Here is a 27104-nt window from a genome sequence, read left to right as displayed (position 1 = left end):
GATCTCAACGTGAATGTGTGTTATCAGTGTTTTCGCCATCAAAGTTTGGTACACGTATAAAGAAAAGGCAGTGCTTTAATTGCTTTTAAACTTTAAGAAAATCACAAATATTTACATTTAAAAATACTTCTGTTTCTACATAGATGGAACTGTTGAACTCAACTTGCAGAGTTAATGATAATGGACTCCACCCCCTAGTGGGCCTTAGAGGAATTACAAGACGGAGGGCACCCACATGATACACAGCAAATATATTTTTGGTAAAATAAAAAGCAAAAAGTATATATATAAGATATTACATATGAACCAGGAAAAAATGGAATATAATGAACTAAGACAGATTACACAGAATGAGAACAATTTATGCAAGCATGTTGCAAGAAAATGCAATGATAACAGTTACCTTCTCGACCTTTATGTTCTAACAACATTTTGACCTTTATGTTCTCACAACATTCATTTCCCACTGCAGTCAGTTTGGAGTAAATAGGAACTTTTAATTGGATTTTAAAGTTTGTCACAAAATTATTTAAATCCTTTCTCAATAATACTCAAGTGATTATTATTTTTGATCCTGGCGTGCAAATATAATCATTAGGTAGCTGTAAAGAGTACTGAACTATTTTGTCGGTAGTGCTATTAAATCCCTTCTTGGTACTTTTTATGGAAATCTGAGGGACGTAAAAGTTCTAAACAGGTAGGTTTTTTTTGGCCAGCGGTTGGTTGGAGGACAGACGACTGTGTTACAGGCTGCTGTAGATCCTCTTGATGGTGTCGCCCTCATCCTTAGCAATGATGCCCTTCTCAATATAGGAGTCAACCTGCTGGTCCATGAAGTCCTTCAGCTTCGACAGGTCATAATCTGAAAGATCCAGAAAACAACGGGGTTATAATCTGTGTTTCAAAGGGGAAAATCCTGAAGTCTTTGTGATTTGCAGGATAAATTGGATGCTGAACTCTGGAGGTCGCAGCCCTTCTTAACCCTCAGGGATCTATTAAATATCTACACACATTACCTATTCAGGTCACAAAAGGACTGTCTCATAAAACAAAAAAAAAAAAAATGTAATACAGAAATTTCTTTCAATGCATCAGATCTTTTTCATTACTTCAGACCTATCCATAGATATAGAGGTTTTTTATATATTTTTTATTATTATATGTGTTTATATAGAATTTAGTTTGTTAGTGCACAGTTTAATACAAATATACAGTATATATATATATATATATATATATATATATATATATATATATATATATATATGCTTTTTAGTATATGGAAAATATGTGATTATAATGGGAGTCAATTGGACCAATTTTGTCCATTTTAGGTATTGTGTGTACACAGTAAAAATCTGCTATTGTATACACTTGTAATGACAGGCATTAAAGAATTTAGGAAATAAAGATGAAAGACAATTACTGGCAAAATTTCATATATTTAGCCTTTTAACTGACTGATTTATTGGGAGAGAAACACATAAAAACAAGAAAAATGTCACTTTTGGGCCCAAACAGTGGCCAAGGGTTAAGACTTCACACCCAAACAAGCCATAATCTCATGCGGTAGTTCATTATGAGGAAGGATTAAGGTCAGAGTTAGCATGTCTGCTGTTAGGAAGATAGAACAAGAAGGTCAGAAGATCACAGAGACATTGTTGCTGCCTTATATTTCTTACTTGATAATTTAATTGTAGTCAAAGCTTCCACCTTGCTCTACACAAGCCTTCATCATTAAAAGCCGCGCTATGAGGCCACAGCAGGATGCAGCTATATTTAGAGATTCCTGTCTGCCATCCATCACTGGAGTAAAAGAGCTTGAAACAGTCAGCAAACAGCTCAGCCTCCCGCCGCCAACCGACTGAATACTCAGGGAAACACAAGGACAGCAGGAAGTCACGCCACAACTTCCTGATAACATTTGTAGCATCGAGATCTGCCATGCTGCAGGATCCAGTTGTGTTGCCAAGCGACAAACATGAGGTGTGTGTAGGATTAATGGTGTGAGCACCGCTCAATCATAGCAGAGAGGAGCCAAAACCAGGATGTTGCTTCTCCATCCATCTGCTCCTTTGGCTAATCTGTGTAGTGTTGGGTGAACACACACATACACACACGCACACACACTATACAGTCTGCTTAGAATGTTCTGATGGCTGCTGCTAGTGGCGTGTACACAATAAGACTTGTCACCCCTGCTGTTTCCTTCCAGTCTTCTGCTTTCTACAAACAAAGAGGAACGATGGAGCGAGAGGAAGGATGTTGAGGATGTTAGAGCTCAGTTTAAATTATTGTAGAGTTTCACAGATTATTATTCAGAGTTTAAGAGATCATTGTTCTCTGAAACTCTATAATGGCTGCTGAATCCCCCCATAAAGAGGACACACTCTGACTCCGTGCTCAGCCTGTCTGTTGTGACACCATTATCTGTCTGTCTCCTTTACCCAGATCAATGACAGGCAGACGGGGAGACGCCTCCCCCCCCCGCCTCGTTGTCCTGGACAACCGCTTCACACACTAGAATGCAAATGAAGTGTCCTACATTGAGATAGGTCAGAGATGACCACCAAACAAAAAAACGTCCCTGCTGCTTTAGCCCCTCTGCAGCGCTTTACAGTCTCATCGTCAGTGTGTGTGTGTGTGTGTGTGTGTGTGTGTGTGTGTGTGTGTGTGTGTGTGTGTGTGTGTCTGTGTGTGTGTGTGTGTGTGTGTGTGTGTGTGTTTTAGTCCCTCTGTGTTCGATACACTCCAGAATCTAGGTCAAGCTTTGTTTTTATCTGTAACGTCTTTGTCCATGAGTTGTTTTTCTGACTGAGTCATCTACCAAATCGGCCCCTGAAAGCAGACGCAAATATAAGCAACTGAGCAGGAACTTGTTTTTTTAATGTCATAAATGAAATAAAATTCATTCTATGTGCTCAATAAAGCGCCACTGGGCATCAATCTCAAACTGTGGAGAGTCTGACATCAGGCATCACTAGTGTGTGTGTGAGACGCTGTAACAGCCTGAACAACTCAACAGACGGCTGTAGCTTCTGGGTTACAAGCTGCTTCTTTATACTGTGGCTTGCTGATAGTTACATTGTGGGAAACGAAGTAAAAAATAAAATTGCGCTGACAAACTTTAAAAATCTTCAGACGTGGGAAGATGTCGCAAAGATGACATGTTTTGGTAGAAATGCCGATTTTATACAAGCGCACAGAAAGGCACATGGGTTTAGAAAATGTCAAATGTCTCTGAACAAAAAAGTAAATTCTAATTACATCACCAGTAATTAGAAGAGATTCATCAAAATTGATCCATATTCATTAGATCTAGGGGGCAGCATATTTCCATTGCATCCCAGGCTTTAGTTGCAAACTGGGACTAGAAGTAGAGGTTTAAAATGATCCTGTGTAGACACACACATACTGGTTTCCCTGGAACAACTGGAAGTGTATCTATGGAAACAGTTAGGCATCCAACACGCAGGATCTGATAGTTAGTGGGCACTTCTCACCATCTTTGCCTTTTTCTTCGCCGTGTTTCTTCAGCCACTCGATGTTCTTCCTGATGGCCTCCAGATAGGTCTCCGACTTGCCAGGATGAACTGGTGACAGAGGAATCGAATAAATGAATAAAATTAGACAAAATCCAAGCCTAATGTCACATAAAGTAGAAAATAATTGAATTTCCTTTCTTTTCTTCTGAGCTACATCCGCACAAAGAATGGCTTCATTTCTACCCAGGAGTAAAGCGATACCATCTTAGACTTGTCGATTATTTACATTCTATAATTTTCCTTCAGAAGTACTTGTGTCCAAACAGCTTTAACACAATAAATTTGCAATGAAATTATATTTTTAAAAATAAAATAAAAATATTATACAACTCTGCAGCCTGTTACCACACAGGCTCAGTTTACTCTACTTCCTGCTGAAACCCCATGTCCTGGTTATAATCCCGCTTTATACGTCATTTTGTTGTTCTCTTTTCTGCATGTGTGGGTGTGTGGATTAGATTGACAGAGAATAACAAACAGCTCTCCTGCTTGTGTCATCAGACTGGCCTAGTTTCAGGGACTTACATGTGATTGGCCTGGACTACACTCGTTTACTTCCTGCCAGTCTGACTGACTGGGCCACAAAAAAATAGTCAGGAAAAAACATCTCAGCTAAAACTTATTTTCTGAGGTAAAGTGAAGAATTCAACTACTGTGGTGTGAATTTGCTATATTTGACAAATCGGCATTTATTTGAGACACTTTTTTCACAAAACAAAAACAACAAAAATTGTCATGGAATAAAACAAAAAAAAAGGAACAAACGAAAACATAAAATGAGTCAAGCAATTCGTATGGCACATAATATGTCATTTTTTTTGAGGAGCAACATGATCAATCTGCATCTAATAATGTTTAATAAACTTTCACAATGGCTAGACAAAAAAAAAGCTATTCGCGTTTTCTCTGGTCATCAGGGTTGGGGGAGGGACTGACTGGTCTCCGTTGGCGGCTGCTCCTCTTTGGTCGAGTCCTTCAGGTTCTCGTACTCCTGCTGCATCTTGGCAGCTTCAGCCTTGGTGTTGTCATCGTCGTCCAGGTTTTTCCCTGTGACACAGCGATGATACATGAATCACTGAGAGCAGCAGTATCGCTTCGGGGTGTCGCTTTCTGACAGAGATTTCCCCACATTTTGAATGAAACTGTCTTTGGTACTGACTCCTGAGAAGATGCCTGAAGGCTTTAGCTTTTTTTTTTTCCTCCCCTTAAATGAATGTTTAATGTATGTGGATAAAAATTTGAGAGGCATTTTACCGATTGATCCAGCGAAGTCAGGAAGCCCGAGAGACTTGCCCAGTTTATTCTTGGTCTGCATGGCGATCATAGCATCCAGGTTTTCTGTAGGTGAGCAAAACAAGACAAACATTTATTTGAAGATTTAATTAACATGTTGTCGTCAGTTCCCCCCTCCACATGAATAAAACCATTAACCTTCTTTTCATTCCTGTGTGACTCATTAAATTAAATGAGGGTGCTAATAACTCCTCTCTCAACAACACCAAAGAATTAAAAAAGACCCCAAATCAGGAAGTGACACAAACACATCATGGGATTGAAATAGACTACAATGTAAACAGAACGCTGGTGAAAAAACGGAACCAGATGTCCTGGAGATCCATACGACTCATCTGGAATTACAATATCAAGAATTAAAAAAAAAAAAATTCAAATTAAGTTCTGGTGATTCTTCATCCTATTATAAATAGCATGTGAAAACACTATTTATAATTTCCATTGGTTTACAATCCACTATAAAGGAATTATACCAGCTCAGACATCCTATCATGTTGTCATTCATTATCTTTTATTACTTATACTTAAAGAAGGGGGTTGAGTAGAAGTACTTTCATAAATACATACATCTATACTGTATATAACAACATGCATCACATTATAGTAATGCAATTTATCAGTTATAAATAGAATATTATGGTGGTTTACTATGTGAATAAATAAAATAAGTATTGTAACATTTTACTGTGTGAAGCACTTTTGAAAGGATCTACAATACATAAATAAAGTTATTATCATTATTATTTTATATTAAGATTCAACCAGGGTGAAAGTTTAAATTGTGAGTGAGAGAAGAAAATATGATGAAAAATCAGGGAAGACCAATTATTTTTTTGTTTGGTGACATAATACTTGATGTCTGTCTCTCTAGGAGGAAAAATAGAAACAAAAGGGTTGGACGTCGGTGTTGAAACTGAGCAACGAACCTCTCAGTATCTTTTTATTTCCTCCGCTAAAACCTCCTTTTATATCTTTATCATTTCAGCATCTCCCGTTCTGCTTGTACTTTCTATTCAAACCTCCTCCTCCTTCCACCTGTAGCTGAGTGGAGGCCCATTATTTCACTCTGCCTACACACACGTTCCACCTTTGGCATTGACTGATGCCTGTGTGTATTCAGTTGTGTACCTGGGGTGAGTCATCAGAACACCACAGCCAGCTTGGGGTGGACATAGCATGTGTGTGTGTGTGTGTGTGTGTGGGGGGGGGGGATTAACACGTTGCTAGGCGATGGTGGAATACCGTCCTCTTATCTCCTAACAACCAATCCTCCGTAAAGCCAGAGCTTGTCTGGGAAACATCTTTTGTGACAGAATACGGCTGTTTTGTTCTGGTGTGTCACGTCAGCAGAGTTCATTTGTTCTGCTGTGAGAGACGACAACAACCAGCTGCTGTCGGGGGTCATGTGAAGGAGTATGGATTAATCCCTCTATAGCCCGAGGTAGAATATTGAATCACAGCTCTTACAGTTAGAAAAGGGGCAGAAAACCTGTTTTGAACGGATTTTATCCGAATCGAGGCTGATGAAAATACGTTAATTTCATTGTGAACTCCATACATTTCTATTTGGACTGTTAAATTGAAAAAAAAAAAGTAGAAATTTAGCAAATATAAGTGTGGTAATTTATTTAATATTTTTTAAAAACAAAGAATAAAGAAAACATTGATTAAAATTAGATTTTTCGCTTGTGCCCAGCATTTAAATGTCATCTGGAAACATGCAGCTGTAGCGTTTGGGCTTTTCTGAAGCTCACGTAGAACAGCGACCCTCAATCGGTTGGGGATGTGACAATCAGCCTCAGAAACATTAACATTAAGTCCTGTAAAGGATTTACACTTGACTTCCTGCGCTGATGAGAGCATTAGCTCCACAGAATAAACACAGAACGCGTGGAAAGAGCACCAATGACACGCAGAGACGGAGATCAATGTCCAGTCAGCTAATGCATCCTGTTGTTTCTGTTTGACGTGGTTGAAATCAATATCTCAATATTATTAATATATAGAGGTTGGTCTTCAGATCATTAACTTGGTTCCACTGTAATGCTGCTGTGGAAAACCTCAACAGTCCATTTTGGTATGATTTTTAAAAAGTTATTACTTTAGACAACAGACTTTTCTCAAAGAAATATGATGAGATAACCATGAAAAAAATACAAAGCAATACTTATTTATAAGAAAAATGTTTTTTAAAAATTCTATAATCTTAACCAAAGTGTACTTTTCTAGCTTTGTTTGAACTGTTTCTGGACATTTCCACATTTAAACTTGGGTTATATGTGAGGATTATGTTGTGAAACTGGTACCGACAATATATAATATACAATTCATCACCATAGTGCAATTGAAGAAAAGGATTTTAATGAATATTCCAGATACTAAGCTGAGTCGGGTCTTACCCAGATAGGACACGCCCTCCTCGGGCGTGATCGTGCCGTACTTCACCATCATCTTCACAAAGTCGATCAATGTCTTCATGATGGTGATCAGCGTCTCTCTCTCCTGAGTATCTCGATCTACAACAGCAAAAACAGACGACACCGGGGGCCTCGCATCAGTAAATGGTAATTGGTTGCCATGGTGATGATGTTACCACTGTGGGGGTCATGATGATGGGTTTATGACTCTTTAGTGTGTGCTGTGTGTTCATGTGCACATCCTAGAACGATGTACCAGGAGGCCAATGAGTGTCACAGCTAACAACAGCTGTCTGTTTCTGTTGTTGATCTGAACAGCTTCTATTTTGGGATGGAGGATGCTTGACTGTTCTTACCTGAGTCGAGGCTCTTGAGCAGACTGTAGAAATTGGGGAAGTACTGCAGGTCCTGGAGCCCATCTTCAGGGCTCACCTCGTTGCCGTCCTCAGCATCCTTCTCCCAGGTGTTGTCGGCTGCGTCGGCCCCATCCTCTTCTGCATCCCCGTCCTCCTCATCCTCAGTCTCAGCGTCCTCGTCTTCATCATCATCACCCTCCTCGTCTTCATTGTAGTGGCCTCTGGATGGCTCCCATGCATTCTGAAAAATCACAAAGTTGTGTCAGTGGTTACAGTTTAGTCTGTTTATCATGAGGATTATGCAAAAGATGACAGATTTTCATTAAAATCTGGGGAAAAATTAAGACATGGGCCTGGAAATTATACATAAACTTTTCTTTAATTATATGAAAAAAATTAAAGCAGTTTAGCAAGAAAAGCTAAGCAGACAGGATTTCTACTGAAATTCTTTTTAAAATTTTTTTTTAATCACTATCAGTTCTATGAAGGTTTTACCGTGTTAGCATCCGAACCCTGGTCGTCCTGATCCCCCCTGGTCATCTGGTCGTTACTTTCCATGTCCTGGATCTCATTGTTCTTGGCGTTTTTGGTGATGAGGTCCTGGAGAGCTTCAGCCACCTGGTACTCCAGCGTATCGGCCTGACTGTCTGTGATCTACATGGAAGCCAAGAAGAAGAAGAAGAAGAAAATGAAGAAGCACCAGACTGAGAACGATCGTGTGAAATCAAAGTGCTGCACGATGTAGTAGAACAGAACAACACGTCCACGTGATGAACCTCCATTTATAGATGTCAGGTGGTTATTCCAAACTGCTTACTGCGTCAAAACAACAAGAAGAACCACGAAATTTCCTACTGATAAAATACCAGTGACATAAGACCACGAGGTCACGACCTACCAGACCCAGTTTGAGCAGCTTGGAGACGATCCGGTCAAACACCCCTCTGTCGTCCTCCTCGTAGATCTTGTTTGCGATCTTCTGGACGATGTCTTCTGCTGTCAGGGGGGTGCCGTCCACCTGACGAAAGCTTTCTGGATCGTCTGAGAGGGGATGACACTATTTTTTTTTGTCTATAATGTAAATGTTCTAAATTGACTTTTGCAGGTGTAAAAAGTGGAAAAATAGTTATTTTTTTTTAATTTAATCTATTTGTAACAATCAAGTTCCACCTTGTATTTTTACTCTCCATCATATGGTAAAGCCTCAAGCCTTGAAAAGTCTGTCACTGTATTGAAAGCTTAAATCATCTATATCTGAGGTAGTGAATAAGAAATGTGAAATGTCCGCAGCTTGTTTCTTACATAACCATCCCTGTTGCTTCCCAAGACCTTCACACAGAATAAAAATAAGCAACACCAGAATGTTTTTTTCCCCCCAGTTTTGGCAGATTGACTCATCAATGGTTTTGAGCTTTACCTTCGAACCCCAGCCTTATTTCTAACTCTCTATAAAATAAAAATGGAACCCACAATGCTTGCCAAATTTAGATGTATTGTAACGCGACAAGCTGCTTGTCATTGCTGGGCTGACCTCGGGAATCGATGAAGCGTAGCACTCAGCACTTTGTCTCTGAGTCACCCCAACTCAGGGTTTCTGCTTCATGCTGATGATTGAATATCAAATTTCATGAATATACGTTGAAATATGTGGGAATGTAGTAAATTTTATAAGGACTGAAAAAATATTTTGAATTTTTTTTTCATTTATTTCAAATTTGGATGAGATGAGAGAATGAAACAAAAAAAATAAGTGTTTTAAAGTCTCCTGCAAAGAGATAAAAGTAGAGGACTTTATTGTCACCTGAAGGGGAGAGGATAATCTTTCACGTGTTCAGTCTTTAACTTGATCTCTCTGTCTTTTTTCCATCACACACACGTGTTTTCACTGCGTCTTTCTTAAAACATCTGCCTGGTGTCCTGCCAATGGCACAAAGAAGCCCAACTACATGTGTGTACCTTGGTACTTGCCGTAGTCCATCCCATTCTTGGTGGAGTCATAGTCTTCAACCAATCGTCTGCTCTTCGTCGAGTCGGACTCGTCTGGAACGTACTGGTCCTCCTTGAGCGGCAGATCAGTGGGTTCTGATTTCTGATCGTCAGCCAGGGACTTGAGCTGGGTTAAAACATCGGGGTCGTGTTGCGACTCTTTGTCCTTGATGGTGGAGGGATGTTTGCTCTCTGAAAGGCAGAACAGACTAAATGACCAACATGGGAAAAAAAAAACCCCACCTCTGCGGTGATGATGAAATCATTTAAGATTATTGAGGTTTTCAGCTCAGATGAAACCGGTTTTACTGTAAGTGCTGCAACCTGAACCCACACATCAACCAGAAGTAATAATCAATCAGGTTTTCTCTTACCAGCTAACTGTACCGCTGCTTTCACACTGTCTGCCTCGGCCATCTGGGGAAATGACAAACAATCAGAAGATCATTTCCATTCAGGATATTAGCTGATAAAAAATTGTTTGATGTACTAATACCTGGCTGTTTGACAAGTGACCATAAAGCCCGTTTGTCCGGATATTGGAGGAGAAAATGGAAAAAAAGAGGGGCTCACCTGCTCTTGTAGAGGTCTTTCTTCAGTCAGCTGTCTATTGTACACAGTTTTATCTGCAGCAAAGAAAATAGATGCATGTATCAGTAAAACGATGACTGAAAACAAATTTTATTTATGAAACACTTACAGAATTTGTTCTTTACAAATGCTGGTTGCATATAAACTGGTCACCTTATTTAAAAACATTTCTTTAAAAAAAAAAAAAAGTTTGACGAATTCAATTATTTTTCTTCTTGCTTTGATGCATATTCAGTTTTCACATTAACGTGATCGTTCCTGCTGTCCTAACTCACCACAGCGGACTCACAGCTTTAATCGGATTAGATACAAAAGATTAAACTGCTGCGAAAATAGACCTCAACGTGAAGCCAGGTGTCGTTTAAAGCGCGTCACTGCTGGGTGAATTGAACAAGCGCTGTTTTGTTAGTGAACACAATAAAAAACACCATGAAGCAAATATCAAGCTATGTTAAGAAATTAACTAAATTACCCCCAAAAATGATTGAGTTTTAATATGTAAACATCACATTTAATCAAAAATATTGTGACAGATGATCAACATAAACCCGTAGTATTTTTATTTCTAAATATCAGACATGCTGAATTTTATTATTTCAATAAAAATCACTTTTGAAACCAGTCTGAAAATCCTTCTAAACGACACAAACAGTTTTCTGTAATGTTTCCACCATAAAATAGAAATCTTTCTTCTAATTTTAAACTACTCCAGTGTCTCTCCCACCAACTCACCGTGGGCTGAGGCGGTCGGTGTGGGTAAGGCGGATGTCTGACTCACTACACTGACAACTACAAGATGGAAAAAGACGAAAAGGCCAACAGATTTGGACGCCATCCTGACACGGACTAGGTTTGTCCCGGTGGTGGTGGTGGTAGGGGGGTCGGGTGGGGTGCTGAATGTGCGGACAGCTCCGCTCCGCCGGCCTCTGGTGCTGAAAGTGCCGCGGAGGATGCGCGCTGCGTTCCGCGTCCTGCGTAACGGTCCCCGCGCTATCAGACGCGCCGGAGGCGAGGAGGGATCGGACGGATCTCTGCTCCGATCCGGAACTGTTTGCAAAGCCGCAGTGCTGAATCCAGGTCACCTCTCTCTCTCTCTCTCTCTCCCTGATTATAACCACCAGGCTCGTCCAGCCCCGTGTGAGCAGCAGCCAGCACTTCACCAGGAAAGTAATGGAGCCCTCTCCAACAAGACCTGCCCCCTCATGTCTCCACAGAGGAGGAGGGGATGGAGAACAACACTGCAAAAAGTGTCCACCATACTAACATGTTATTTTTCCTCTTTTATTAATCAGGGAGAACGATATTTGTTATGAAAATAAAGATATTACCTCACGCACCCGCGGTCCATAGAATTAAAGCTATTTTTCTTAAATGTCTAGAATTTGTCTCAATTTTGATGAATGAGAATTTTAAATAAAAATGCTACGATCATCTGGAGAAACACGTGGGAAAGCTGCAGGTATATCATTTCACTTTCATACGTCATAGACGTATGAAAGTGAAATGAGTTTGTTTAAGCACTTTTGGCAGCGTTCGGTGAGGAAATCCGCCCATTCCGTGCGTCACGCAAAGCCTGCGTCACGGTTGTAGATCTACCACCTGTCAGTCAATAGCAACCGTGATTAAAACGGTTAAACAATTAGACACAAGCAAAAGAGGGACATATATTAGAGCAGGTTTTATGACCACCTCGCTTTCATAAAATCAGATTGCTGTTAATTAGACGCGGCCCTAAATCTCACACGGATGATTCATTGCTGCCAGTGATAAAATGAAATGATTTTATTGTGGCTGTTCATTTGCAGCCCTTTCAACTAAAGCAGAGTGAAGGAGTTTTAATCTTATATTTATCTCCCAACTAAAGCCTGCTGTTCTTATTATTATTATAATTATTTTAAAGAATTCCATGTAATTCAATGTAAAAAAACCCAAAACAAAAACAAAATAGGTTCAGTTTCAGGATTTGTCTCAATGAAAATAATGATTTTAGTTATTTATTTTCCGAATAATTTTTTTTTTTTGGTTTCCTTTCAGAATGGATTGTGGTCAGCCAAGTCATGTCATTAAATATAGATGAAATTTCCTCTCCCTTCAGTTACAGAATAGATGCAGCTGTGACCTCACAGCCAATGTAGCAGCTCTGCTGGCTTTCATGCTGTTCAGATTTGCATTGTGGACTTGCTTTGTGCCAGTGTGTGTGTGGGCGTGTGTGTGTGTGTGTGTGTGTGTTTGCATCCTTTCTGTTCAGCTTGCTTTCATGGAACATACAATAGAATGTAACATAATAGGATGACGCCATGTAATCATATAATCATCCCTTTCCTGCACTGAAATATTGGCCCATCATAGGAAAATTGTAAGTTTCCACTAATACCTGTCAAAGTCAAGGCCCGCGGGACAGATCTGGCCCGTGATGAATTATTTGTGGCCCGCGGGATAATTTTTAATGACTTAGAACCGGCCCGCAAGCCACGTCCGCCCGCTGGTGTTTTGCACATGTCAAAACTACATTCCCCACAATGCAACGGTAGCGGAAGTCACTGCAACGCAGCGAGATGGCTTTGGTTACATTGTTCATCAGCAGTCATTGTTTTGTTTTGTCTGTGTGTCATAGATTTTTGTATTTTACTTTATTTATATTTAGTTTATTTGAATGGACTGAGGGTAAATTGCAGATAAGAGCCACGAGAAAGAATACAACTGATTTGATTTATATGTATTTATTTATTTATTTTAATTTTACTATTTGAAAGCAGTGATTTGTAGGATCAGAGAGCAGCATAATAATAAACTTTTAGTTTATATCATTTATGCGTTTATCTTTCCCCTTGAAGTTACTGACAGATCCATCACAAAATATTGCTTTATTCATTTAATCATTAAATTATATACAATGTGTTCAATAGGCTACGTTCATTTCAATGTATGTGCGTGTCTGTATTTCTGTTTGGTTCCCTCCTCCCAATGTTTCACCACCCTTCAGTCCTGGCTCCGCCCACTCCACCTGTTCCATCGACGGCTCCTGACTGGTGCAGCTTACATCTGTAATCAGATTACTTTGTGGGTTTTGTTTTCACTTGTAATTTCCAGACGAATTCAGCTGTCCTCTTTTGGTTCTAGTCTACGTGCCGACAGAAGGGTCGGTCAGTCCAACAGAAGTTAATGTCCAAGGCCTTTTTCTCTCTGTAAAGATCGCAGAGAGAGTTCTTTGTCTGCACCCTGTTCATTCAGTCTACTAGTGGACATGACTTCACGTTCATGATGGCAGTAAAATATCAGCAGCTTCTGGTTCCGCAGTGTTTATTTATCACATTGCAGGTTCTTCTTCCCAAAAACGAAATGCTACTTTTTTTGCTGTTTACCTACAAACCTGAACACATCGGAACATTCTTCACTATTCCTATTAAAAAAAAAAAAATTACTGTTAAAAACAGCAGTAAAGATCAGTAATTTCTGGTCCTAACCCCCTACTTTTATACCTCCAGACTACACAGAGGGGAAACGGCCCCCTCCGGGCCTCATTACTGTGAGACACAGTTTTGATCCAGAACCTGCAGTGCTGGGTTGGGAACTGAATGTGACACTGAGGGCTCATCGTTACGGGCTAACCCACCACGCTACCGATTCCTTCACTCTTGGTATTTTCTCCGCTCGTGTTTGTCTTTGTCATTCAGGAAGCAGCCTGAAAGATGATGGGAGGGGTAGGATTTGAACCCATAAACTCAAATGTGAGTTCCTCCTCTCATCTCTCTGAGCTAAACCTTCAGCTGACTTGATTTGGTTCGGAGCTTGTATTTATGGGGTTCACAGGTGGAGACACGACTATAATGTTTCTGTAACTAGGTTTAGAACCAGTTCCCCACTACAATTACCCCCTGGGTGTGTCCTCTCACTCCTCCTTCATACCTATGATTTAACTTTAACTCAGCTATGTGCATGTTTTTGGAACCACCAGACACATGGAGAACATGCAAACTCCTTACAGAGAGGCCCTCAGTGGGATTTGAACCTTAGACCTTCTGGCTGTGAGGCGACAGCGTTACCGCTGCGCCACAGTGCCAACCTGATGAGAGGACGAGGACGACTTCAAGAACAATTCACACTTCCAACATAACCTTCTTTTTACTGCCTGCACTATTTAACTGGACTAACTTCTGCTTTATTTGAAAATGTTTGAACCTTCTTCTTGGTTCTGACCCGTAGATTTAACCCACGACTTTCTGGAAGACACTAATGTTTACATTTAGGCACACCTGCGATTTCTGTTCCAAACTGACCCCAGCCCCCATCAGAGAAAGGAAAAGTCATGTGGCTCTTACAGGAAAAAGTTTGGAGACCCCTGATGTAGAGGGTCAACAGTGGGTCCTGTAGACCCAAAAACCAGCCACACATAAACTCTAATAAAGGTCTAATGATGACACAAACAGGGAAAAGAGGATATTAAATTACCTCAGTATAGAGAATGAAAATTAAAATATCTTATGCCACAATGACGCAGTGGTTAGCGCTGCTGCCTCACAACACGGCGGACCCGGGTTCGAGTCCAGCTCTGTGCGGAGTTCGCATGCTCTCCCCGTGTCTGCGTGGGTTCTCTCCGGGTTCTCGGGCTTCCTCCCACCTCCAAAAGCATGCGCTTCAGGTTGATTGGCCGGTCCCAAATTGACCATAGGAGTGAGTGTGTGTGTGAATGATTGTTTGTTTCTATGTGGCTCCGCGGTACACTGGCGTCGTGCCCGGAGTGTCCCCCGCCTCACGCCCTGAGACTGCCAGGATAGGCACTGGCTACCCCGCGACCTGCGTTAGTGGATTAAGCGGGTTGGAAGATGAATGAATGAATGAATGCCACAATGAAAGGTTTTCATGATGTAAAAAAACTAAATCAAGACAAATGATTTCACAACTTTTTCCACCTTTAATGTGATCTTTAAGCTGCACAAGGAAAATGAAAAACAAACTGAAACCTTTTTATTTGTGACTTGAACAACGCATTGGGCGTTATATCAGAAGCACATGAAAGAAACACTGAAAAATGAACAGCTTATATACGTCTTTCACAGGATGAGACAACAAAATAAAAACACATGAAGTTAATCGTTTTGCTCAAATATTATCATAAAGATCATTAAAAAGATTTAAACAGTTGTTATAGGTGGAAGTACAAAGAAAGCTTTTCTGACCTCTGCAAATATGTTAAATGTTCTGTAAATAAGCTCATCATACAGAATCTTCTGTAATGAACCTTTGGTTGGACAATTTTATGGACTTAATGGACAGATTTGAAAACTCCAAATTTGTTGTGTTATAAAATATCTACGTACATTTTATCATTAATTACAGTGCATATGTAACTGTATGCTTTTGTGTTGACACAGGTTTTTCCAGTGATGCTAATTCAGTTTTCTTCCCATCAGTTCAACTGAGTCATGGTTCTGCTATTGTACATATCAGCTTCATGGAAATACTCTGCTGTGCTAAATGGAATGGAACCTTGTTTATTTTATGTAATTAAATCTGTGTTTACCTGCTGGTTCAGTATGGCTGCTGTGACAGAGTGTGTGTGTGTGTGTGTGTGTGTGTGTGTGTGCCGCCCTGTGAGGTGCAGAATGGGATGTTTGGCACGAACTGTGAGACGACTGTTCCTCCTTTGCTCTGCTTGTCTCAACAGTCTGAGAACTGAACCGATGCCAGGAGCAGGTTTAAGACACTCAGGGTAATGAGAAGAATTTGGGGATACCCCAGCCTGGGAATCTCATCCCAAGAAGTGATTATCACCAGACAGATCAGCACAGGGACATTCAGGCGATCCACAGCACTAATAACTTTCACCTTACACAGATTTATTCCACTATATTCACTACATCTTATTTATTTTTTCTAAGTCTCTCTTCCATTTTCTCCAATGTGCACAACATGCAACATTACTGACATCTTGTGTGTGGAACCTGCTATCACACTCGCTCTCCTGTTGGTGGTATCCTTGAAGAAAGGAACACTATTTACCCCATGGAGAAAAGACATTATCTAACTGCCCCCGCCCCCTGAGAAGAAGAATATTCACAAGACCTTTCTGACCTGTTATTCAAAAGAAAACAACAACTTTTGTAAACATCTGGTTTGACTGATTGGGTGTTTGACTGGTTCACATACTTTCTTCCAGTAAACGCCAAACCAATCTATGATAGCCTGTCAAGCCTCTCTCCCACCGCTCTGTGTTTTCCCACACGCTTTCTCTCACAAGGACAAAAATGTTCAAACATGACTTCAAAGGTGGAGATAAAGAAGGTTCGCTGCTGCATATCGCCGCACAAAATTAAATTCTTAAGTTGATCCAGATAAAGAGGTTGGGATTCAGGGTCGTGTTTAGCACCACGAGAGAGGTCTTTTTCTGTGTACTCAGCATGAACTACCAGGGAGATTTGAAAATGTGTGGGGAGGTCAAGGTAGAAAGGAAGAAGCCAGAGATTTTTGGAATAATTGGATTCAGGAATTTTTATCCACAATTTTCATTTTAAAAAAGTATTTTTAAAAAAATGATCATCCGATAGCCAACAAAGAAACCAAGTTTTCAAGTGGATTTGGAAATCGGGAGGAAGTGTGATGCTGTTTCTATAATTATACTGGTGTGTTTTCTAAGTATTATAATTTATATAATTTATAAGATACTTAGATCCCTTAATTCCAATCCTAACCCAACTTCCTTCATGAAAAGAACATTTTTTTCTACTACATCTGTTTGCGTGGTTGATATTTCAGTCACAGACCCTGTATGCATTGGCTACGATCAGCCAGTCATGGGTTTGTTTGGTCAGGATAATAAGTGGAATATGGATTAAGATTTATTTTAATTAATAAGAACTGTCTGGGCTTGGACGAGACAAGTGCCCATCTGAGTATTCAGCTGGTTTCACATTACTTTTGGTGTTTAACGACAGCACGTCTGCAGATGGAGTCAAATCCTCTCATGGGACACATACTACGGCTGTCGAATGTTGTCCATTGAATGCTTTCTTTTACAGCACTAACCAACAGTTTCATGTCTGCCTATGGGAGACTATGTCCAGTTGGTCTGTGCTGTACTGAGCAGTGAATATACTGCCATCATGTGTTGACTGAATAAACCACAGCTTGTGCTGAAGTGATGCTCAGCCTTCATTCAGATACAAATGAGTGCAGTGAATACAGTATTTTCCACACCTAAAAGGCACACCTAAAAGTCCTTAATTTTCTCAAAAACCGACGGTGCGCCTTACAATCCAGTGTGCCTTATATGTGAAAAAAGTTTTAAAATATGCTATTCATTGAAGGTGCATCTTATAGACCGGTGCGCCTTATAGTGCAGAAAATACAAGATTCCTGAATTCCAAACTACATCCTGAAAACTACTACTACAAACTACTCCATTCCACCCTTTGTCATAAAATTCTGTATTTTGAGCCTGGATCATTTATCCAACAGCACAGATAAGCACCTTCATTTTTAGTTTACTGTATTGTCTACCTTACACCAGTGAATACCACAGATAGGTGTGTGCATCACACTTCCCCAAGACTTCCTAGTCTTCGCAGATTCCATTGTTTCATCATTTGAGCACATTCATTAGTTTCAACAGTTTCATGAGCCACCACCACCACTGAGATACCATCAACCAAGGTCCACTGTGTTGCAGTTTTGGGAAACTGAAAGCTCACACAGGAAGATAAAAAAACAAAACAAAACAGTGACTGTGCCACATTACTGCCACAAAACCCCTCTCTGTAAGACAATAAAAATATCAGTATGATATTCATATTATCATAGCTGCTTTTAAATCTTCTGGTTGTGCCCATAAAACATCTAAATGTTGGTTTCTCCACCTCACAGGCTTCAAACCCTGATAAAGTATAGATAGATGGATAGATATGTTATTTATTTACCTTCCTTTCTGTTTGCATGTCCTGTGACTCTCTTTTGCAAAGGTCAAACAGAGGTCATCTGAAGTGACAGAAGAGAGATAAAAGAATATGAATTTACTCACGCAGTCTGACTCAAGGGCCAGCGTTTGGCAGGAATTCAATGGATGAGCTTCAATTTTAAGGTTTAATTTTAGAGCGAGTCGTGAGATCTAAGAGATTTCAATGTTTCATTTATTTACTAATTGTTTAAACACACACTTTATTTGTTTGGCATTTTTCACAAAACCCTACAGTTATTTGGAGCAGACATCTCTTGTCTCTAGACATGTTGATCCATTCCATCACTCAAATTGCCGTCTGAGGCGTCTTTGAAGTAGATTTTAGGTTTCGTTCTCTCAGCTCCTTCACAGTAGATTCCCTTTGAAATCAAACTTGACATGTTAAACATATTTCTAATGAGCTACCCTTCTTTTTTATGTTAGACATCCTTGAAAGCTTTGGTCTCAGTAAAGTTTTTAACGGTGTGAGGAGTCACCTCACCACCAGAGGTCTATGCTTTCCTCCCAAACAGCTACTGGGCTGTTTTAACTTTGGCTAAAATGCCACTGCATAAATGCCACATAGTCAAAGCCTGGTCTTCTATTTTCCTTACTAATGGTATTTCTATTCTTATTATTATATTTTCCCTAATGAAACTACCTTCACTTGAATGTTTCGATTTTCCTCAAGAGCGTTTCTCACTGGACTCAATATTGGAAAGAGTTAAATGAAAAGACTGATCCTTCTCTCCTCTGCTTGGTGAAAATGAATATCTAAACCAGAAGACCAGAACACCTGGGGTGTTCTGACCTTTAAAGCTGTATTGAATCTGGCCCTGTAATCATAGATTATTGGATTATGTATACATTTAAACTGATCTAATAGAATAATGACTGATAGATTACTGCTACTTCTAATATCTGGAAAAACAGAAGACTATAAGATCCTAAAAACTAATTCTACTGAAATCATTGACAAGGTGTGTGTTTAGTCATGAAAGTTCGTATCAACATTACAGGTTTAACACTATTTATCTCCTTCTGCTGTCTGAACTGTCTGATAGTAGAAGCTGGAGACGAAAGGGAAAACATTCAGTTGAATTAAAACATGCAATAAATTTTAAGGAAAGAAGTGAGTGGAATGCTGTCCATCGGGTGGGTGGTCTGTCTGTTTGGTACTGTTACGAGAAGACAGGAGCATTACACTTAACGTCTCTCCATCGGCTGCCAAGATACTTCAGATGGAGTCACTCCAAATCACCAGTTTTTGTGGACGGCAGAGCTGAATGGGCCAGAGGACGTCTAATGAACCAGTAACAACCAATCACAGATCTTCTTGCTTATTTTAAAATGCACTTTCATACATACGTATGCCTGACATGCATGTGGATCCAATGGACTGGAAAGCAGTGGTGAAATGCATCATTTGTGGCTCATTTTCCAAATCTGATTTGTCCACGAATTTTCTATCATGGTGGCTTTTCCCCATTAAGAGTGGGCAGCAGAGGGGCTTTTTGTGTGTATTTTACAAAACGTGAGGACATTTTGTAAAAAGGAAGGCCTTGGAAATCATTGTGTTCGATCGATTTGAGTTTTCATTGTCAAAAAAACAACAACCTGCAAATGAATGTTTTCAAGAAAACTTTAATAAAAGACAAGTGTTACATCTTTGTAGAGAGGATTGATAAAGAAACGAGATACACACACACACACACACACACACACACACACACACACACGCACACACACACACACACACACACACAAGGTCATAGTTTTTATAGTTTTTCTTATATACAAACATTATTCAAGCGAGTCCCATACAAAACTCTCTCTCTCTCTCTCTCTCTCTCTCTCTCTCTCTCTCTCTCTCTCTCTCTCTCTCTCTCTCTCACACACACACACACACACACACACACACACACACACACACACACACACACACACACACACACACTCACACACACACACACACACACACATATGAACAAAGTGGAAAGAGACCGGTCACTACCACTGATTACCTCCATATCCAGACACGTCTTATGTATGTTTTGGTTGGTACAGTACACATTTGCACACAAAAGGGATGACTTAGAATGCTATACTTCCTAACATAATACAGGCTGTCCCAGTGTGCAGTAATGATGGAAAGGAAGTCTAAAAATTCCCTCATTGAACCACGGCAGCAGGATGTTACAACTATAGCTTGGATAAAACGGATGAAGAAGAAACGGCGAGATGATATCAAGAAGGTGGAACATGTGGGGAGCGAGTGAAAAGGAAGTAGAAAGAAGCGTGGGAGACCGGTGGGGTGAAAGAGGTTAGATCTGAGAGGTTAAAGCGTTCCTTCATCGAGCAGTTTGTTGATGCCGTTGCAGATTTTCCTCAAAGAGAGTCTGTATTCCTCTCCGTCGCCATACAACTCGGCCAGGAGCTCCCCGTTGGCGAAATGGTTGAACACGTGATCGATGCGAGCGTGCGAGCGCGCCGTCAGGTGCTGCTCGACCAGGGTGTGAAGCAGGTCCCTGCACTCCAGCAGGAGCTCTGACAGAATATTCCTGTCGAAGGTATACTCCACCTCGTAGAACGACACCGCCGTCATGGCGGCCTGGTTCATCTTCTTCTTGAAGCGCTCCACCGTGTCCAGCTCCTCCGGGCTGAACTGGTGGTTCCGGTACAGAATGCCAATCTTTAGTGCGATCTTGATGACGTCCTTGATGATCTTGTGGGCCTCCTTCTTGCTCTTGGTGAACTCCCGGCTCGTCTTGTAGAGTTCGTCCAAGATCTCACTGCTGGTGTCGTCTGTCAGCATGTTGGCTACCACCATGGTCGCCATCTTGCTCAGGATCTTTTTCTGCGCCTGCAGGGCCAGGGAGCGAGAGTTGAAGCTCTCCTGCCCTGAGGATGGAGAAAGAGACAGAAACATATTTGGAATTAGTCCTAGAGGTGGTTTATGATGCTGTTTATCCACCAACTTTGAATTTCAGTACAGTGTGTTTACACAAAACAGCTGACTTCCATCTGGACAAACTGACTTTTGTAACTCTGTTGACCTGTATTGACATAAAATATGGGTCCGTCCTTTCTCCAGTTCTTACTGACACCTTTTACTCGCAATAAAACACTTAAAAATCTCATAAACTCATAAAAGAACGCTGACCTTGGTATAGTTTAGTTGTTCAGTGGAGGAGTTGTGTAACAAGTTGTGTAACACAAGGAGATGATTCAGTCTTTTTTGGCACAAATAAAAAGGTAAAATCCAAACTTGGATTTAGACCTGCCGCTCTTTAATAGCCTCTTTGACAGAGAAAGCACTGGGTTTTAAACGCTGAAGTCAGTCTGAACAAGTGAAAGCTGAGGAGCAGATGAAGTACAATGTGACCACATTGGAGGCAGGGCGGCGTCCTTCCTGCAGCTGCCAGCGGTGTGGTTTTGCTGACGATGGGAGGAATGACTATCTTCTCTGGATAACATCAAACAGCTGTTTGCCGATAAGAACGCTTTTCCACAATTTCTCTCTGAATATCAGTTTTATGCTGTAATCTACCACAGGAGAACGTCACAAACTGCCCGTGTCCTCATACAGATATATCAGCAGCTTAGTGCGTGTCTGTGTGAATGTGAGGGGAGTGAGGAGGACGGAAGCCCCGCCCAGCTACAAATTACACAGTACAGTACGTATCTCCAATTATGATCAAAGCTCAGGAAAGATGCCTCACTTTTTCCTCCTGAAGCCTGGGCACAATGTCAGCCTCCTCCTCTTCCTCCTCCTCCTCCTCCTCCTCCTCCTCCACATGTATGTCCATTGCCCAGTGAGCTTGGCATAGAACAGCAAATGAGCCCAAATTCAAAGAGGAAGGGTGCCTTGTTGTTGTTCCGCTTTTATCAAATCAGAATTCATTATCCGTGTGTCTCTTCACACGTATGTGTGTCTCATTTAAAACACGCCGTCTAACATAAGAGGTTGGAAGCTCCACAATAAATGGGAGAAACTCTATCCCTGGCATTCACAATGAATGAGCTCAAGTGATATTTAATGTGTTGTTCTGAAGCTAAATGACATTTTGTGCAGGTCTAATCAGCTCATTATGACATTTACAACCAATAACACAAAGGGATTCGTCAACAGTCATTTTCCAGAACGTAAGAGCTGATGTTGCACAACTCAGGGGAGCAAAGGTGAGACCTAAATGCATCAAAGCGGTGAGAGGTTTGACATGGTTTATTATCTTTTATCTTATCTATTTATCTTTTTATTTGAGGAAAAAAATGTGAAGTCAAACTTTGTCGGTGAAAATATCCACAAGCATTCCTTCATTCTATACTAAATTACGGTCAATACATCATCTTGACATCATCTTTTTCTCTGACCTGACACATGGAAGAATAATCTTATTTTACCCTGTTTTTTTCTGGATCTAATGCTATGTAAGTTTTAGCTTCTCCATTTTTCTCCTACATCAGTTGCTAAATTTGTCTATCTGTGTTCTGATGCCATCCAGGAAGCCCACAGTGGCGTTAATAAAAGATTGGAAGCAGCCTCGATGAGAGAACCTGGACTGAACTTAAAACTTTTAGCTTGCCGACCATAAAACCTGAACAATACGCTGAAATCTGGGCGCTATTTTTAGAGCTCAGGGGGATTTTCAGAGAGGTGACAACGCTGTGGGTCATTGTCACTATGAGTGACGCATTTTACATTTACACGCTGTCATTAGATCCCTCGGCAAAGTAAACATAATAATTAGCACAGCTTTAAGTTAATTACAAGGACTGATTTAGAAAATTCAGGAAACAAAAGATCACATTATTGTATAAATACCTGTAAGCTTGCTGTTCTTTGCTCCTTGTCATTTTACGGGAAGGATTTTGCATTAATGAAAGCTGTTCATGGAACAGATTACCTTTAGTACGAGCCACACGGGAGTGCAGAGCTCTGGAGATGCTTCACATCAGCAATACAGCAGCGCCCACCATATATGAAGCGTAGTGCCAGGATGACTGTGGTTTTCATTAGACAGATCTGTGCCTCTCATCAACAGGCCTCCTTTGTCACTGTTATTTCCTGTTTCTCTGAAGCAGCTCTTTGTTCCAGTGAGCCTCTGATATTCAGAAACCCAACTGCATAGATTTCTGAAACCCTGGCACGCTGATAAAGGTGACAGCTTGCTCCATAAAGCCGGCCTTGTCAGACCGATGGCTGTCCAGTCTATTTGGATTGGGATCCTATCAGTATGTGTGACCAGTCACTTTCTAAATGATTTTCTCCTCTTTTGTAGTCTAATAAGCAAACGATCTGAAAAGATCACTGCGTGGATTTGATTTCAGTGAGGAGAGCGCTACTTGACAACAACTAACTTGACGTTTTTTCGTTTTTCAGCACAGATCTAAAAAACAATTCTTCTTCTTCCCCTTCGCAACACCCAACTTGTTTCTGAGGATCTTACCATTGCTTCAAATCTATTTGTGCAGCCCATAATGCAATCATATATGAAGGAGTATGATGGGAAAAGATACAGCAGCGACAAGTTAAGGTGTGAGTCAGAGTGCTGGGGAAGGACGTGGGTGATTCAGAGTCTGGCTGGAGATTTTAACACATACAGAGAGTGAGGATAGATCATTAGAAGAGTGCTCGTGGGGACTGTGAGGAGTCTGAACTCTCTCATCCTCTCACAGCCTGTCACCCAGAGGCATGGATGAATGACATGAATGAAGCAGAGTGTCAGAATGAGTTAGAGGAGAAATCGAGCTGTTGGGGGTGTAGAGGTGGAGGGGGCATGGCTACAAAACTGTCTATCCTCTTATCTTCCTCTTTCCTGCTTATTATCTTCTCTATTTCCTAATATAAAGTGGCTGTTCCGTGTAGTATGTGAGAATAACTAGCTGAAAACAAACTAGGGGTTGGGTTTCCACTGGTCCATCGAAATGGTTACATAAGAGTGTTTGGGAGTCAGCAAAGTTTGCTTTTAACTTCAGGATTAGTGAGGTGCTCGTGGCTCCTGGCGGCGGCTGTTGACCAGACAGTCTCTCTTTGTTCCGCCTGATGTTTTTAGAGCACTGAGTCAACAGTTTCTGCTGCTCTGCATCAGAACATACATCCAGTGTTGAGCGTGGAGACCGGCCAAGTCTGCCCTGCAAAAGCTGGTGCCCTACAAAAAACAAAAAGTCTATCTGGACTGATTTATTTTCAGTTCAGAGGTTCATTTGGAATCATCTAGACAATAAGTCCTGGTCTTCGTTGTGAGGTAAATAATCTGATTCGGACACCTTAATACCTGCTCTTGGTGATCAAACATAGCACCAGATGACATGATTTGCTAATCTGGACATTTTGTGCAGTGTGCTGGGCAGCTGGGCTGCGAGACGGGCCTGCGGCTTGTGTTGGTTTGGCTCCAGAGTCACCAGAGGAAGGAGCCGTTAGCTGGACCATCAGCTAACACTGATGAGGGCAGACGGGCCTCATGGCTGTAGGCACTGCTGGGATTATCAGCTGGAACGCTGTGAACACACACCACTGACTGAGGCAACAGCCTGAGAGTATGGGAGGACATATGTGTTGGGCTGCATGTCTCGACAGTAGTATAAACACACATGCACAAACACATACAATCGTACATATATAAATACATACACACGCACGCACGCACGCACGCACACACACACACACACACACAGCAGGAGAGGTTAGGAGTGTTTATGGTGAGTGAAAATAGCGCCTGAGCTCTGAAAAGCTTTATTGTGTCTCAACAGCAGCATCACAACAAAACCCCTGCTTTACATTTGTTTTCCATGTGGAACCTATTTTCCAGTCACAGCAATGGCAGTGATGTATTTTAGAGCCGAACAACCTATGAATGCAGATCCCAAATGAGTTGCTGCCAGCTCATTATTGCGCCCTGTAAATGTTAAAATGGCAGTAATTTTCCAGACATTTTCCTTTTCACATATTTCTTTTCATGAAGAGAACTTCAGCAAGCACCGCCTTTGCTTCATGTGTACCAAAATGCTCAACTTTAAATACAAGAGGGACAATGTTTGCTAGCCAATGATGTTATAATAATAATAATAATAATAATAATAATAATAATAATAATAATAATAATAATAATAATAATAATAATAATAATAATAATAATAATAATAATAATAATAAGTAAAATAGTAAAAGATATAGTAAAAGATATAGTAAAAGATCAGGAGAAGCCATTAGTGATACCCACCCCACTGACATTTCACAGGCTGCAAACAAGATGCTAAATATACTGTACATCAAACTAAGAAAATATCAGGGACAGTGCTCTTTGTACAGTAAATGAAGTGACGGCTTTACTTCCTCTTCTTTTTGCTTTGGCCTTTTCCTCTACTTTTGGTTTCCAAAAAGACTCTCTGGCTTGCATTCACCAGGCTTGAAGGAAACAATGGAGTGGGCCATTCAGCAGGAGTAAAGAGGTTTTTAATAGCTTCCAGGGTTAGCGTTAAGCAGGCCTGAGAGGCCAGCGGACTGGAGTGAGGAGCAGAGGTGGTGCGTTGTGCCAGCTGGTACCAGAGCTCGACTAGCGGAGCAGCAGGAAAAAACACATACTGGCTTCTAAATGTGTCTCCCATTGGCCCCAGGCTTTGTTTTTCACTATGCTTGTGTGATTTTGCTTATACATACAGTACATGTGCATTGCAAAGAGTGTGTGAAGATCCATCATGTTGGAATGGAATGAATCCAGCCTTTTATTTGCTCGTGTGTCTCTGCAGAGACTCCACACAGGCATATTTTTTACTCCCACTGCTCCAATCAGGAGATGATTCAAACATCCCACCCCTGCTGTTTGATATCATGCATGTGTGTGTTTATATCTAGATGAAAGAAACTGGAGATGAGAACAGCTTAGAAAGATGTCTAATGGGAGAGACAATGAAACATGGTATTGCAAATATTAATGTGAATCATTCATGATGTGTAAAATCTGCCTCTGAGTCAGTTTCCAAATGGCACAATGTTCATTTGCAGTGCAATGAACAGCTGCCTTGGATGCAAATGGGTATTTGGACTTAAATAACTCAGTGAATCATTTCTGAGAGCAGAAGGTCACAGAGTTCATCCATAATTTCTCGCTAAAAGTCGGTTTACTAAAAGTAGAATCAAGATGTTACAGTGAAGTCATACTTTTCTGGAGGAAATTGTAGCGGGAAATATAGATTAATCATTTGCACAGGCTCCAAAGGTTCATATGAGGAACTCTGCAGTGTAAACATTGTGGACAAGATAAAAAATGTGCAGGTGTGGTCTCTGCTTTAGCCTAGTTAATTCCAAATAGAGAATGTGGTTGGCATGAGACACAAATAAAACAGCATCCTCACAAATCATCACAAGAAACATGAAGAATAATGATATACTTGACAACATTGTGAAGTCATAATAACAAGATATAAGCTAAATAAATGTTAGCAAGATGTAATAAAATTGTAATATACAGTCCAACCTACACCTGATCTAATAAATCACTGTTTTAGTTGATGCTTTGTGTATTTTTTGTTCCTGAAGTGGCTGAAGTAGTTTCTGTTGAAAGCAATGAGTGCATTAATTATATGATTTATATTCCAATAATCTATTGGGGGGGGCGGCATGGTGGCCCAGTGGAGGCCCCCTGTTGGCTGGGATAGGCTCCAGCGTGGCTTTAGAAAATGAATGAATGAATGAATGAATGAATGAATGAATGAATGAATAATCCATTGGGCCGACATACTAGTCACTAACAGCTGACTGTGGACATACTGTCATCAGCCTGTAATTAATGCAAAATGAGGTACTAAATATTTATCTTCTGTATTTTAATTTACATGATCATTTTCACGATGAACAGATCAGTCCCATTTCAAACAAACATTACTGAAACCTGAAGAGACTTAAAATTCAGAGGAATAAAGACCTGATCCAACGGGTCACAACAAAACACAACACTCAGGTCTGGGGCTGATTGAAAGAAATGCT

The 27104-nt window shown here is 40.6% G+C and overlaps 2 protein-coding genes across 4 annotated transcripts in view; both read right to left on the bottom strand.

The window, feature by feature from the left end:
- Positions 1 to 57: 57 nt before the first annotated feature.
- Positions 58 to 11379, bottom strand: scg3 (secretogranin III). Its single transcript, XM_068318982.1, has 12 exons — positions 10921 to 11379; positions 10171 to 10223; positions 9972 to 10014; positions 9568 to 9789; positions 8510 to 8652; positions 8107 to 8265; positions 7612 to 7852; positions 7238 to 7354; positions 4800 to 4883; positions 4482 to 4592; positions 3504 to 3593; positions 58 to 862 (listed from the first exon to the last, which is right to left on the bottom strand). Exons 1-12 carry the CDS (start codon positions 11021 to 11023, stop codon positions 744 to 746), a joined length of 1485 nt encoding a protein of 494 aa, XP_068175083.1. The 5' UTR covers positions 11024 to 11379; the 3' UTR covers positions 58 to 743.
- An 8479-nt stretch (positions 11380 to 19858) lies between these two features.
- tnfaip8l3 (tumor necrosis factor, alpha-induced protein 8-like 3) overlaps positions 19859 to 27104 on the bottom strand; it is a 15247-nt gene continuing 8001 nt past the window's right edge. Inside the window, exons 1-2 of one of the 3 annotated variants that reach the window (XM_068319017.1) lie at positions 22944 to 24756; positions 19859 to 21019 (exon numbers count right to left, since the gene is read on the bottom strand). In XM_068319017.1, coding sequence (XP_068175118.1) covers positions 20457 to 20957 — 501 coding nt within the window. In that variant the 5' untranslated portion in view covers positions 20958 to 21019; positions 22944 to 24756 and the 3' untranslated portion in view covers positions 19859 to 20456. Of the gene's footprint in view, positions 21020 to 22943; positions 24757 to 27104 lie in introns of those variants that run through there. The other 2 variants (XM_068319025.1, XM_068319008.1) reach the window with 2 other exon arrangements.

Source organism: Antennarius striatus, chromosome 1 (genome assembly GCF_040054535.1).
Source record: "Antennarius striatus isolate MH-2024 chromosome 1, ASM4005453v1, whole genome shotgun sequence".
NCBI lineage: Eukaryota > Metazoa > Chordata > Actinopteri > Lophiiformes > Antennariidae > Antennarius > Antennarius striatus.
This window is presented reverse-complemented; position numbering and strand designations above follow the sequence as displayed.

Excerpts from the sequence above, each read along its gene's own strand:
- scg3 (XM_068318982.1), bottom strand. The coding sequence starts at position 11,023 with ATGGCGTCCAAATCTGTTGGCCTTTTCGTCTTTTTCCATCTTGTAGTT. Across the intron at positions 10,224-10,920 it reads ACCGACCGCCTCAGCCCACG|ATAAAACTGTGTACAATAGA; the intron begins GTGAGTTGGTGG and ends TCTTTGCTGCAG. Across the intron at positions 7,355-7,611 it reads GCTCAAGAGCCTCGACTCAG|ATCGAGATACTCAGGAGAGA; the intron begins GTAAGAACAGTC and ends TTGCTGTTGTAG.